Below are 14267 nucleotides of genomic sequence, written 5' to 3'. Positions count from 1 at the left end.
CCACCTCCATGTCGGCGACGGCAGCCCCGACACGCCCGCGTCGTACTACTACGGCGAGGACGACATCCACCCGCCCGAGCCCGAGGACATCGACGACAAGCTGCGCAAACTCGGCCCGTACAGCGATGTCGCGTCGCGCGTCACCGGCGTCATTGCGCGCGAGGCGGCGGAGCGGAAGAACACGATTGGGGGCGTGGACCACATGTGGGTCATGCTCTCGGACGTGGCGGACTTCAACCCTGTAAGTCGCGAACATCCCGTTGTGATATTCGGTGAGCTCACAGAATGACGTAATAGGCGTGTACCTCCATATTCACGCTGCGGAATCGCGTTACGCTCGAGATGTTGGCCGACCAATTGACGAAACAGGGCGAGAAGTTTCCTCGGTACCGCCAGCGACTGGAGGGTACCGGCCGTCTGCTGCATGGCGCGACGTTTGTGGACGATCCGGACTTCAACATTCTGGACCACATCCGCGTCAAGACCCTCCCAGAACCCGCAGGAAAGCGTGAACTTGATGCATTGGTGTGAAATATGCATCATGCACAAAGGATCGTTCACTGACAAGCTTGCTCAGGTTGGCGAAATCATCGCAGAGCCGTGGGACCTCAGCGCACAGTTGTTCGAAGCAGTCCTCGTCGAGAACTACCACGACGAAGATGGGGCCGTTTGTGCGGTCATTGCAAGGGGGTGAGTAGAAATTGATGTAGACTACACCTGACTCTCTAACGCTGACTCGCATACCGTAGACACCATACACTCGCGGATGGACAGGGCTTCGTGATCAGCCAGCTGTACATGACGTCATACTACGACGACCTGCGCGACATGATGGACGGCGCAGCGAACAAGCTCAGCAAGGCCAAACGCGGCCTCCTCCTCCCCTCGGAGTACTCCAAGTCGCTCAAGCCTCTGGACCGGTATTCCTCCGGCCACCCTGCGGCGCCGCTCGTCCACCTCTTCCTCGGCCTCGTCTTTTGGCTCATGATGGTCTCCTCCAACCTGGTTTCCGTGTTCTGGAGCTCGTATCAGGCGCTGCGTCTCGTCGCTTTCTTCCTGTTCACGTTCTGGCGCATCGAGATGGTCGTCGACGAGCAGCCGGGCAAGCGTACCGAAGACCGCGAAGCGTCCAGCTCGAAGGTGTTTAGCATGCAGGACGTCAAACTCTGCCAGCAAGCGTTCTCCGGGCGGCGGCCGGGCGCGGCTGTCGTGGGGGTGCCAAAAGACCAGCGGAAGAACGTGCGGAGCAAGACAAAGCACGTCACGCTCAACGACGTTGTATGCTCGATCATGGTCGACGTCCTCGCGGCCGAGATCGAGGCCAAGCCCCCTCCACGTAGCACCTGGGGCAAAATCAAGCGTTCGGTCAACAAGGTTCTACCATCTCCGGTACCGTTCTTCATGTGCGTTCACGCTCTGTTTTCCTGCGGCGTCGTACTGAACGTTTGATCCAGCCCGATCAGCATCCGCGCGCCCGGCGACTGGTCGATGCGCAACCTCTCCACGGGCTCGAACGTCTACCTCCATCCCTCGCCCAATCCCAGTGCAGACGCCTCCGTGCGCGCGATATACGAGCACATCCACAAGTGCCGCCACGAGCTGTCGCTGTTCAAGCACAGCGTGTGGCCGAAGGTGTGCTTCCACATCCTGCAGCTGTCCGGGCAGGCCCCGGTCCTCTTCCCGCTGTCGTGGTTCCCGAAGCGCAAGGAGCACCTGTGGCATGTGCGCTTCATGCGCAGGTGGGTGCTTAAGCCTATCGCAGACGCGTGCCTGCAGTCATGTAAGTCCTCGTCCTCACCTCTACAAGGGCTCTACTCACTTTATGCTACAGTCGCCGGAATTCTAACAAAGTGCGTACACGCCTCTCATCATATCCAAGGGCCCCACACTCACCCCACCCCCGCACAGCATCCCCGGCCCCTCGAAGAAGCCAATCACCATGGCCGGCGTCGAGGTCGCGAAGTGGGCCGCGCTCCCGCCGCAGGCGGGCGCAGGCACCATCGCCATCGGCATCATCTCGTACGCGGGCGGGATCAGCATCGCGGTGTCCGCGGACGCGGTGCCCGCCTCCGCGGGCGTCGCACGCCGCCTCTGCGCGAGCTTCGAGCGGCGCTTCGAGCTGTACGTCGCGCGCGCGAAGGAGGTGCTCGAGCACCAGGACTAGTGGCGATGCCTGCTTTTGCGATGCTGGTGTATGGGATGTGCCAGTTGAAAACTGTTGTGTAGATGTGTCATTACAGTCATATACCTACCACACTCTTTACGCACCGTTCTACACCGATACTTTACACTCATGTTTCATACGAAGAATAATGTAGCCTTGTGCATGTGCAACAGCAGTCATGCGGGGGCGATATTTGGGTGATATTGGGGTACATTTGCAGGAAAGAGATAGCTGTGATATGGTAGAAAACATATGTTATGCGTACAAAAATAACCTTTTTCAGGCGCTACCAGGGCTCGAACCTGGGTTTTGGGAACACTCTTCAGAATCCCAAGTGATAACCACTACACTATAGCGCCGTTGGGCTCGGTTTGACATCGTGCTTCCAGAGCAGGCGCTTTGCGTGAATGCAGGAAGTCATCCCGGGGGCGTTGGCGAAGCGTCCTCCCAATCCACGATGATAAAATCATCGAGTATGCTGGCGTTGGGATCGACGCGGGGCTTGTGAAAGGGGGCCGTAATACGCTTCCAGCTTTTTATAAGAAAGCGGCGGACGGCGCGTCGCTGCTCGCGTCCGCGCGGCTTGTGCAGCCGGTTGGGCTTCGTTCTAAGGAGGTAAAAAATATATTTTCAAGACGTAGGCAGAGCACGCATATAAGGGTCATACGTACGGAGGAGCTTCATGCGTGGTGGATGTGTTTGCTTGGAAATATTGTTGCCATGCAACATTTTCGTTTTGAACCAGAGCGGAGGCTTCAGCGTGCTCTGCGCACATGGAAGCTGCGGCCGGTTCTATCGGGAAAGCGGACCTCCAGGTAATGCGAGGAGGATGGCAAGGGTCGATGACGGTTGAAAAGCTATATGTGGTCGCGGTCGCGGTCATTTCGCGTGGTGGGGGGTGAGATGTCGGGAAGGCGAAGAGAGCGCGAGTGCACGCTCCGAATCAAATACGGCAGCGCGAGATACTATAAAGTGCGAGGACAAAGGTATCGCGATCGGTGCCGCTGCGAGTTCTGCCTAGTGGCTTCTTTTGCGGAGTATGATTTGCGCACAATGGCAAGACTAAACACTGGGGATTGGCAACGCCCCGCCGAAATTCCTAGGCGCGCATGTCAGCGTCTATTTCGTATCAATTTGCCGAGAGTCGCGATAACACGAAGAGATCCTGATTACAAGGACTGATAATGCCAGAGCGCCAGCCACGCACGGCCGGTTAGATCATGAGAAAGTTCGTCGGCGTCAATGCCCAACGCGTCGGTGGCTACGCGAGGTACTCCTGGTGGTACCAGCCTCGCTCGCTCAACGCAGCCGCAACGGACGCGCTTTCGGAACAAAAAATCGCGGAATAACGTGTTATTCTATGTTCGTAACAAAATGGCTGGCGTGGAATTTTTATATACATGCGGTTTCCATACATGCTGATTGAAAGGAGGGCCTGAATGAGAAAAACCCGCCAGCCAAAGTGTTCTTTGGGTGTCTTTCCATATATTCTGAGCAAGTTTCAGGGCATTTGGATGTGCTGTTGAGGCTGAGGCAACGACGCAAGGTCGAAGGGCAGTAGGGCGAATGGGCGCTTACATAAGCATCGCAGCAACAGGGCACAAGCCCGAGTACCATCGCGCTCTCCACGAATACACACACTCTACCGTTGTCTACACCTTTCTACACCTCTATTACATGTCGTGGAACCCTAAGAAGCGCCTCTCCCCCGCACGGCGCCAGCATGTCCAAGAAAACCTGCGAAAAATACATGCCCGTCAGCAAAACAAGGAGAACATGCCGCCACCGGGTGCTGCTCCTCCGGTTCCTCCTGCAAACAATGTCTCTTACCCCCCACCATCCGCGCCAGGCATCCCGAGGGCCACCGCCTCGACGCGAAAGAACACACTGGAAAAAATGGGTCAGAAACTGGATATTGAGCGACAGCGGAGTGAAGCTCACCGGCGCGAGCTCCACAACGCGCGCCGACGCGAGCGTCGACTTCGCAGCGTCAAGGATACGTTGCAGGCGAAGTTGAAGGGATCCGAGGCTGAAAGAAGGAGGGAGGCAGTGGCGGCCAAGGCGAGGTTGGAGGAGATACAAGCCGAGGCGGTGGAACAGGTCGCGCGCGCCGAGGCGCGGGCTGAAGCCGCTGAGATTCGGGCATGGGAGGCAGAGGCTCGGATGGAAGGAGAGGCCGAACGACTCGGGGCCGACATGGAGAACGTCTGCGAAGCCGCGAACCTCCAAATCCGAATGGCGCAGGCGGATGCAGCTGCCTCCCGTCAGGCTGCCGCCGCTTCGACCGCCGAATTGTGGTCCACCCGCACGCAGGCAGCGATCACCTTGGAGGATCACCAACGGACAGCGGCTGCCGCTCTTGCCCAAGCTCATGCACTTGCGGAGGTGCGCGTTGAGGCCGCAGAGGCTCGCGCGGAGGAGGCGGTCCTTACGGCACGCTGCGAGATTGCGAAGGCTGAAGCGCAGGTCCAGGCTGCCACAGAGGCTGCACAGGATGCCTGGCGCAAGGCCGAGGACGCCGTGGATGGTATGCGCATTGAGCTGGGCAAGTACGCAGCGCAGCTCGAGGCGAGAGCGCAGTCGATGGTAAACAATGTTTCGTGGCTTGCGGGATGGGCGGTCGTGGAGATGGATACTCGCACACGCCTCTGGATTGCCGAGGCTGAAGAGCGGGCGCGCAACTTGGAGGCGAGCGCAGCAGAGGAAATCGAGCGGGAGCGGGCGCAGTCACAGGCCGAGAGGGCACGAACGAAGCTCTGGGCGGAGGAGGCAGTGGCCGAAGTCGAGGGGAGACTGTGCGCCGCGATGGAGGAGGCAGATGCCTATCTGGACCAAGCACGACAGATTGTCAGCTCCCATGCAAACGGAGACGACTCGGAGCTCACCGACAGCCTGCACTCACAACTGGAGGAGGCAGTTCGCGCTGCTGACCGTCTCCGTTCACAGACGGTGGCGCTCCGCAAGCAAAACAGAGCCCTGCGTGCGCGTGTCGAACGTGCGTCAGCCCAGAAGGAGCGCGCTGTGGAGAAAGCTTCAATACGAGCGGCGGCGGCGACGCAGGGACCCTCACTGGTGGTGAAAGAGAAGGGGGTTGTTCCAGACGCAACCCGCTGCCTTGTGCGCGACATGATCGAACTCGGCCTCAAGGTTGACCAGGTGAAGGGGGCGATCCATGCCGTAACTCGCGCGGTGGGGGCCACAGTGGAAGGCGACATCAGTAGTCGCACTGTTCGCCGTATCGTGCTGGAGGGGCTTGTCGCATCGCGTGTCCAAATTGCTGTTGAGTCTAAAGCAGCGCGAGGTAAGCATTGTGTCATAGAAATGTCCAGATGCAGTAACTTACCTTGTACCGGATTGTGCAGGCATCACAGTCAGCGGAGATGGAACGACGAATAGAAACATCAACTATGACTCACGATATCTCCATTTCAACGACGGGGAGGTCCACGAGCGTCGCTTTCTGGGTATACACTCAGCTCCCAACCATACGAGCGACTCCCAGCTCCGGGGATGGCAGGAACTCACCGGGACGATATTCGACACATACAACGCGAGCCCACAGGGCCAGGCTGACCCGATCGATGCCCGCTCCTTCCTGCAGAAGGTCCATGGCATGCTGACCGACCATGCAGAGGATCAGAAGCGCCTGAAGAAGCTGTTTGAGGAGTGGAAGCGTGGTGCCGACCGTGAGCTGCGTGGCGAACGCGCAATGGAGGAGCTCGCACCCCTGGACCTTCTTCCCATCTTGGCAGAGGAAGCCGCCGCCGCCGTCGAACGCGCGGGTGGCACGGACGCGTGGGCGCAGCTCAGTCCCGACGAGCTCGATGCGGAGAACCTATGTATCCGCAAGTCAATCATCAAGCGTCTCGGAGAAGCGGCCTACAACAACCTACCGGAGGCTGACAAACAGGTCGCGGACCTCTTCGTGCACGCGGGCTGTTGTATGCATAAGGAACTGAACGCTGTGAAGGGCGGGAACACTCGCCTGATGGGCTACTGGGCGAAAGCCGGTGTACAGCCGCCTATTCTCCTCATGAACCGCGACAACGATGCCGCGACACGGGCGGGCTCCGTCGCCAAGGCGCAGGCGGAGGAAAGGTCCTGCGGGGGTGGGGTCAAGCTGGCGGAGCTCGCGGGCGCACTCTTTCGTCATAAGGACGATAAGAAAGGCCAACAAGATGCCACGCGGTTCTTCTTCGAGTCGACACTTGGATTCCAGTTCAGCTTCCCCGACACCAGCAACACTCGCTATCAATCATACTGCGAGGCGGCCGGAGAGCTACTAGTGCACTTACAGTATTACCGGGGCTTCCTCGACATCGTGCGGGACAAGAAGGACAGCGGGCGGTTCAATCACCTCGAACACAACGTCTGGAAGGGGCTCCATGATGCCCCAACCTTGACAGAGCTGTGCGTCCTGGCTCTATACGGACAAGCAATCAGCCATCCATATATTCGAGAAGCTCGCGGCCCACAAGACGGGCTTACGAATCATCTGTCCCTCGGCCCTCTGCACGACCGTGTCAAGGCTCATATCGCACGTCTCATTGCGAACCCCGAGCTGCTTTTCGCTCCGGACGCATCGTATGAGACCGGATCGCTCGACGGGCGACTGTGGGAGAGGCCTGAGGTCATCGTCAGCATCCACCAGCTTATGCCAAAATTGCCTAACCTCAGGGACGCCTTCATTGAGTTCCTCAGGGGGAGCTTGGAGACCTGGGAGCGATTTACCGCAGAGTTTGCACCGGGTGGAACCATCGCGAAGCTCTCTGCCTTGCAGCGAGAGCTTGCCTGGATGCCGTCGACCAACGATGAAAACGAGGGCGCCTTGGGCGCATATCGGATCGGAGCGAGGGATTCTCCTAATATGTCACTCGGTCAGCACAACGCCCGCCACATGTACAAGCTAAACGACACCTCGACGTACATTGCAACCTCGGCCACCCGGGAGGAGCATCGCTTCTACCGCCGTGAGGCCCGCATCATCGACTCCAGTGGACTCGAGAAGAAACGGCGCGCTGATATCGCGGCGGAGAGCGAGCGGGTTGCCAAGAAGCGGAAGGGAGAGCGGGAGGCGAGGGCGGCGAAGAAAGCGGCGAGGCGGGCAAAGCTGGAGTCCGTGCAGGTCATAATCGACCTGTCGCGGCTCACGATGGAGAAAACGACCGTCAAGCTCCTCGATGAACAGCTCGATTGGCATCGGATGTTCGTCGACACTGGCCCCAAGGACGAGAAGCTGATTCCTATCAAGAAACTCTTGCCTACGAAGGACCTCAAGCTCAAGGCCCTGGTCGCCGCGGTGGAACGTTACAATAGCATGCCTCACCCCCCGATCGCTTTGACGAGCTCTCCCGGAGACGACGTGGAGGAGGAGGAGGAAGGGTATAGCAGCGAGGAGGGGTTTGAGGAGTAGAGGGGATGTGGGAACGTCTGGGAAGCCTCACTTACTCGGCGTGCTGATGACAGATGCCATCGATCTTCTCTGACGTCTTCTATTCCCCCGAAAGGGCAATCTCAGTGACTTGTCGCTATTCTTGTGTTCACATATCCGTGCGGCGGTGTGTACTAGCATGTGCCATCTGCACAAGTGCCGATACCACTCTGGAGTCGGTGGCGCGTCGAGTATATGCTAAGCGAGCCGATCGCGTTCAGGTCCTCGATCGCGTTGCTCTCGCTTAGATGTTGATAACTGGCGCTCGATAAACCAAAGCGGCGCGATATGATTGAGATGGCGTGGAGAGACCGTGAGACTACATTACATACGCAGCACACTTTCGCAAGGGGCGTTGCCAATCCCCATAAACACGAAGAATGGAGGGGGCCACGCACGGCGGACGGCGGCACGACGGACAAAGCGATAAATCGCATCCCGGGAAAATCCCGCGAAATCCAAACTGTCCCTGGAAAACGACGGGAAAGGATACCTGCTCTGGGCGCTTAGGTCACGTTCCAAGGAAAGGAAAGACTTCGCGGGATTTTCCTACCAATTTCCCGCCTCGCGAGATACCGCTTTACCCGCCGTGCGGCGGCGACGGAGGCATGACGCGGTGGCGGGGGAGCACTTCAGCGGCACAATAGCGGGTAGTTTCGTTGAACCCGATAGAGGATTAGTGAGATGTAGGCCAGTTTGCACTGCGGCAACCGTCTGCGCTCGCGGTGAGAGAGAAAGGAGGGTACAACGTACCGGCCAATTTCAGCGACCTCTTCTCCAACGCGCCAGCCAATCACATATGGGTCGCGTTATCGGACCCGGCCTTTTTACCTGTATGTTGAGTAAGTAGGTCAGAGGGCATGGGATGCGAGCCGAGCATGCGTCAGGGACCTGGGACAATGAGGAAGCTAAGTAGGGATGTAAGACAGGAAGTGAACACGATGCCGAGTGATCAAGAGCAAGTATTCCACAGCAACGTGAGAGCCAGACGGCAGAGACAGAGCGAACGACAGTAGGTGGGGCGCTCTCAGACCTGGCAGCATAGAGCATCCGAGAGACGGCGAGGCGAGGAGAGGAGAGGATGAACGTGTCGGAGAGGAGAGGAAACGGCCGAGTAAATCAGAGATGCTGATAAGCACGTGGCTAAGCACCTGCAGATCAAAGCCAAATTTTTGACCAAGTCGCCGGCGCTTTCTCCAAAAACCCATCTCTGCCGAGATCCCTCTCTCCTCTTCCTCCCTCCTCCTCCCTCCATCCCCCTCCTGGTCTCTCGCAGCGATGGATGTACGTCCGGCCCCCCCGATCTCCCCGAAAATGCGCTCTGATCTCCAAATCACAGCCCACTTTCGTGCAGAACCTGCACAATCTCCTGGTTCAATCGACCTCCAATGATACCGTGCAGTTGAAGGCGGTATGTGCTCTTCCTCGGTCGATCGTGCTCGGAGATGGATAGCTGATGCGGAAGGACGCGTAGGCAACCGCCCAGCTCAACCGGGAGTACTACAAGAACCCGGTATGCATTGCCGCACTTGCGAGCATCATCGCGAGCTCGCCAGAGCAAGCGGTAAGTAATCAACTCTTCATATTCGGCTATCTTCGCGTGTATGCGGCACATTCTGGCCCCTGGAGGTCCAAGTGTGAGCGTGGGGTCCTGACGGTCTTTGGCGCGTCGCGCGGGACATATACTCGGCACGGAAGGAAGGGTTGACCCAAGTGCGGGGTAGAACATGATCACCCTACCGCCCTATGTTCGCTTTGCGCAGCATTCGCGCCATACATCGGAAATGTCTACGCTCGATATCCAGGTAGAGGACTTTCAGCTCCGGGTGCAATCACCTGTGCTATACTTTCTGCTCGTCTTCAGATTCTTCGTCCTGTTCTTCATGAAGGGTGGCGTAGGATGAACCCCTCTTTCCGTACACTCCCTTAATTGCTTCTACTAGCCACCATTTTGATTTTTTCTCGTTACTCAAATCACCGCTTATATAGGTCCGTCAACTCGCGGCCGTCGAGCTCCGAAAACGCATTTCCCAAAACAGTGGCGACCTCTGGCTCCAGCTCGCCGCCGAGCAGCGCGAAGAGATCAAGGGCAAGCTGCCCGAGCTTGTTCTGTCGGAAACCAAGTACGTCTATGCGGTCGCCTCGCCTGGCGCGAAACTTACATTCCACCAGCAACCTTGTTCGCCACTCTACGGCGCGCGTGATCGCCGCGATCGCGTACATCGAGATGCCCCTCGGGACCTGGGCACAGCTGCTGCCATTCCTCGAGCAGACATGCATGTCACCACAGGCTGCGCATCGGGATGTTGGAATCTACATTTTGTACACGGTCCTCGAGAACATCGTCGACGGCTTTGAGTCCCATTTGCAGAGCTTCTTCAAGCTCTTCGCCACCCTCTTGAACGACCCTGAGAGCTCCGAAGTTCGCATTACGACCGTCCGGTGAGTCTTCGAGGTTTACATGATTGTGCGTCAAGGATCCTAATTATAGCGCAGGGCTCTGGGTGTTGTCGCGCAGTACATCGACTCCGATGACAAGGCTGACATCGTAAGTTCAACAGTAGCTAATTTGAGAATATCATACTAAGTCGTCGCAGAAATCGTTCCAAGACCTCCTCCCTGGTATGATCCAGGTTATTGGCCAGAGCGTCGAGAGCGGCAACGAAACGGGCGCGCGTCAGCTCTTTGATGTCCTCGAGACTCTCCTCATCCTCGAGGTTCCCCTTCTCGGCCAGCACATCCCCCAGCTTGCGCAATTCCTCCTTACATGTGGTGCCAACCGCAACTACGACCCCGAACTCCGTGTCCTCGCGCTTAACGCGCTTAACTGGACTGTGCAATAGTACGTCCATTCATTCACAGTACGTAGCGTTTGTACTAATCTCATTGGTGTACAGCAAAAAGTCCAAGGTTCAGTCCCACAACCTTGCCCCTGCCATTCTTGAGGGCCTCATGCCCATCACGACCGAGGAGGAGCCCGAGGACATCGACGACGATGCACCTTCGCGCTCTGCCCTTCGCATCATCGACTGCCTCGCGACCAGCCTGCCCCCCACACAGGTGTTCCCCGCCCTCCGCCAACTCATCCAGCAATACTTCTCCTCAGGAGATGCTTCTCACCGGCGCGGCGCGATGCTCGCTCTCGGCGTCTCTGTCGAGGGCTGTAGCGAGTTCATGACGCCGCTGATGAGCCAGGTGTGGCCCATCATCGAGGCTGGTCTCCAGGACCAGGACGGCACCGTTCGCAAGGCCTCCTGCGTTGCCGTCAGCTGTCTCTGCGAGTGGCTCGAGGAGGAGTGCGCCGCCAAGCACTCCTTCCTTGTGCCGACGATGATGCAGCTCGTCAACGACCCGATCACCCAGCGCTCGGCGTGCACTGCGCTCGACGCCCTGCTCGAGATCATGCACGATGTGATCGAGCAGTACCTCGGCCTCATCATGGAGCGTCTCGTCGGTCTTCTCGACACCGCCCCCATCCCCGTCAAGTCGGTCGTCATCGGTGCGATCGGTAGCGCGGCGCACGCTTCGAAGGAGAAGTTTCTCCCCTTCTTCGCGCCAACGATGGACCGCTTCAAGCACTTCCTGGTTCTTACCGGCGAGGGCGAGGAGCAGGAGCTCCGCGGCATCACCATGGACGCTGTCGGCACGTTCGCCGAGGCCGTCGGCAAGGACGTCTTCGCGCCCTACTTCGCGGACATGATGCAGCAGGCCTTCAACGGCATCGAGCTCGGCAGCGCGCGCCTGCGCGAGTGCAGTTTCCTGTTCTTCGGCGTCATGTCCCGGGTGTTCGGCGACGACTTCGCCCCTTACCTGCCCAACGTTGTGCCCTCGCTCATCGCGAGCTGCAAGCAGGCGGAGCACGGCGAGGAGGAGCGCCTCACGATCTCGAACCCCGAGGTCGCGGCGAACTTCGCGTCGGGTCTGTCGCCCGCGAACGCGATCGCGGTCACGGACGAGCTGCGCGTGGACATCGACGACGACGAGCTGGACATGGACAAGCTGCTCGACGTGAACAGCACGATCTGCATCGAGAAAGAGATCGCGGCGGACACGATCGGCACGATTTTCCAGGCAACGCGCCGCCACTTCCTGCCCTTTGTCGAGCAGTGCACGATCGAGCTTGTTGGCCTGCTGCCCCACTACTACGACGGGATTCGCAAGAGCGCGACGGACTCGCTCCTCGAGATCGTCCGCACGTTCTACGAGCTCAGCGAGCCTAAGGAGTGGACCCCTGGCTTCTCCGTGAGTATAGCGTTGAATTTTGGGCGTACATCGTTGTCTGACTTTTCGCAATAGAACGTTGTCGCTCTTGACCCGCGCGTTAAGGAGCTCATTGGCCACATCGTGCCCCCCCTCCTGGAGATGTACGAGTCCGAGGACAACAAGTAAGTGTCATATTCTCTTTTATTCGTCTTCGATATGCTCGTCCCATTGGATGATCCACCGCAATTTTTCGAAGCCCAAAGGGCGAATGAGATATATCACTCTCTTTCCACTGACATTCTTTCTATCCTCTTTCCCGTATGTCGGTTGTGAACGCGATCGCTGATGGTTTTTCGCGCTCTGCAGGAAGGTCGTGTCTGGCCTCTGCGTTGGCCTCGCCGAGACGACCGCAAAGCTCGGCCCCGCGTTCTTGGAAGGCCGTAAGTTTCGCCGCAATTAAGCCCTGCGATTCGACGCTCATGATATCCACAGGCCTCGAGCACTTCGCGAACATCGCTATCCAGGTCCTCGAGCAGAAGGCGATCTGCCAGCAAGATCCCGACCAGGATGAGGAGGAAGATGCTCCTGAGGACTCGGCGGAGTACGATTCCATCCTCATCGCTTCCGCGGGCGACCTCGTTGCTTCCCTTGCCACCGCTCTCGGCGGTGACTTCGCGAGTGGCTTCGAGAAGTTCTTCCCCTTGGTCTCGAAGTACTACGTGAGTCGCGGTTCATCACGATGTCAATTCATGAGCGTGTACTGACTTCGGCTGTAGAAAAAGAACCGGTCACTCAGCGACCGCTCCTCTGCCATTGGGTGTCTCTCGGAGATCATTGGTGGCATGAAGAGCGCGATCACTCCCTGGACTGAGCCTCTCATGGAGCTCTTCTACCGTGCGCTGAGCGACGACGAGCACGAAGTCCAGTGCAATGCTGCCTTCGCCTCCGGTCTCCTTATCGAGCACTCCGAAATCGACCTCTCCCCCCAATACCTCCACCTCCTCACCGCCCTCCGCCCGCTTTTCGTCGTTGCGCCCGATGCGCCCGCGGCGAAGCTGAACGCGCGCGACAACGCCGTCGGCGCTGTCGGCCGCATGCTCGTCAAGAACACCGCCGCACTCCCGCTCGACCAGGTGTTGCCCGTGTTCTTCGACGCGCTCCCGCTCCGGAACGACTACCTCGAGAACCGGCCAGTGTTCCGCGCGATCTTCCATCTGTTCAAGACGCAGCCTGCCGTGCTCGCGCCGTACCTCGACAAGCTCCTGCACGTGTTTGCGTTCGTGCTGGACCCTACAGGGACGGACATGGTCGGCGACGAGATCCGTGGGGAGCTCATTGGGCTCATCGGCGTGCTCAACCGCGAGGAGCCCGCGAAGGTGCAGGCTGCGGGGCTCACGCCCTTCGTGCCCGGGCAGTAGGCGCCGCGCCGCGCAGAGAAGAGATAGAAAAAGATGACGAGAGGTGTTGAACGAAAGAGAAGAAATCGGAATGTCTGTTGTGTTTTACCCGCCGCCTCGGGCCTGCTTCCCCTCCCTAATGATTCATGATGTTGTGCAACGCTATCGGATCCTCGATTCACGTCGGTACTAGCTCCCCCTGCCTCTCCTTTCCCCTCATTGTCTCCAGACTCCCATCCCCTCCCCCATTACGGTACTCGTTTCCTTACCTACACATTACTGATGCATCTAGACTATGTTGATTCTTGTTCTCTGGTCGAATACCCACAGCACGAGTTCGTGTTCCCTCCGTGTGCCCCGCGCAGTGTGGATTGAGCTGCAAGGTGTGCTAGGTACGTCCATGACGGCAATATCGGGCGGCGTCGAGTGATATGATCTCGCACATACCACCACGCTGTTGTCAGTATCCGAGGATGGGCGGAATCAAGTGGTCTCGAGTCCTTCGATCGACTCTGCACGCATGACTCTCCCGTCTTGCTTGTCGTCGTAAGGAATTCAGGGGACCTTACAGAAGATGACGCAATTGACAGCGTTCGCGAGGAGAGTATAAATATGGCGAGATGGCCGAGCGGTCTAAGGCGCCAGACTAAGGTGTTGTAGTGGAATTTGAAGCTACTCATTTATCTGGTCCGAAAGGGCGTGGGTTCGAATCCCACTCTCGTCAGAAGCTTTTTGCGTCGATCTCCTACTTGAAGTTGCAGCCTCTGGGCCATTGCGCAATGCGAGCGCACACGGGTAGGTCCTCACAGTCACAGCTCGTGCTTCGCGATCATAATCATTGAATCTGGCGCAAGGAATTCATGGATTATCAAAACGAACATCTCCATTGTCAATAATTGCGATCGCGCTTGGCCACCACTGGGCCTTTCTTCCAGTCCGGATCATGATGCTTGAGGCCTATGGCCCTCTTGGGCCGAGTCAGGTACGCAGCGTCCTGCATATTTCTGTTAGCAGGCTCTAAGCGTATGACTATCAAAGCAGATACAAGCGGACGTAACTCTGCCAGTGCATA

At 58.1% G+C, this 14267-nt stretch overlaps 4 protein-coding genes and 2 non-coding genes across 6 annotated transcripts; 5 read left to right on the top strand and 1 right to left on the bottom strand.

Moving 5' to 3' along the window:
* Positions 1 to 151: 151 nt before the first annotated feature.
* On the top strand, positions 152 to 2164 carry TRAVEDRAFT_123157 (uncharacterized protein; the record flags this gene model as incomplete). The annotated part of the gene is made up of 6 exons (XM_008040756.1): positions 152 to 241; positions 298 to 525; positions 578 to 690; positions 750 to 1403; positions 1455 to 1790; positions 1909 to 2164. Coding segments are annotated over 6 exons (1677 nt in total), but the record flags the coding sequence as incomplete, so codon positions are not given.
* A 281-nt stretch (positions 2165 to 2445) lies between these two features.
* TRAVEDRAFT_t91 lies at positions 2446 to 2523 on the bottom strand. The gene has a single exon. It is a non-coding gene; the product is annotated as a tRNA-Gln (tRNA).
* A 1318-nt stretch (positions 2524 to 3841) lies between these two features.
* On the top strand, positions 3842 to 5094 carry TRAVEDRAFT_37646 (uncharacterized protein; the record flags this gene model as incomplete). Its single annotated transcript, XM_008040081.1, has 2 exons — positions 3842 to 5011; positions 5056 to 5094. The coding sequence occupies 2 exons, from the start codon at positions 3842 to 3844 to the stop codon at positions 5092 to 5094; spliced, it is 1209 nt and encodes a 402-aa protein (XP_008038272.1).
* A 145-nt stretch (positions 5095 to 5239) lies between these two features.
* Positions 5240 to 7475, top strand: TRAVEDRAFT_101714 (uncharacterized protein; the record flags this gene model as incomplete). The annotated part of the gene is made up of 2 exons (XM_008040755.1): positions 5240 to 5465; positions 5527 to 7475. Coding segments are annotated over 2 exons (2175 nt in total), but the record flags the coding sequence as incomplete, so codon positions are not given.
* A 1381-nt stretch (positions 7476 to 8856) lies between these two features.
* Positions 8857 to 13542, top strand: TRAVEDRAFT_29283 (ARM repeat-containing protein). Its single transcript, XM_008040032.1, has 12 exons — positions 8857 to 8879; positions 8935 to 9006; positions 9070 to 9159; positions 9585 to 9718; positions 9768 to 10037; positions 10092 to 10143; positions 10193 to 10437; positions 10493 to 11837; positions 11892 to 11980; positions 12165 to 12238; positions 12291 to 12517; positions 12575 to 13542. Exons 1-12 carry the CDS (start codon positions 8874 to 8876, stop codon positions 13214 to 13216), a joined length of 3246 nt encoding a protein of 1081 aa, XP_008038223.1. The 5' UTR covers positions 8857 to 8873; the 3' UTR covers positions 13217 to 13542.
* A 267-nt stretch (positions 13543 to 13809) lies between these two features.
* On the top strand, positions 13810 to 13919 carry TRAVEDRAFT_t94. The gene has a single exon. It is a non-coding gene; the product is annotated as a tRNA-Leu (tRNA).
* The last annotated feature ends 348 nt before the right edge of the window (positions 13920 to 14267 follow it).

Source organism: Trametes versicolor (assembly GCF_000271585.1).
Source record: "Trametes versicolor FP-101664 SS1 unplaced genomic scaffold TRAVEscaffold_6, whole genome shotgun sequence".
In the NCBI taxonomy this organism is placed as follows: domain Eukaryota; kingdom Fungi; phylum Basidiomycota; class Agaricomycetes; order Polyporales; family Polyporaceae; genus Trametes; species Trametes versicolor.
The sequence above is the reverse complement of the archived record's forward strand: the minus strand, read 5'-3'. Positions and strand labels throughout refer to the sequence as shown.

Bases quoted from the DNA above. Each gene is read 5' to 3' on its own strand.
- TRAVEDRAFT_29283 (XM_008040032.1), top strand. The intron at 9,007-9,069 runs GTATGTGCTCTT...AAGGACGCGTAG, and splicing joins ATACCGTGCAGTTGAAGGCG to GCAACCGCCCAGCTCAACCG. The intron at 10,438-10,492 runs GTACGTCCATTC...ATTGGTGTACAG, and splicing joins CTTAACTGGACTGTGCAATA to CAAAAAGTCCAAGGTTCAGT.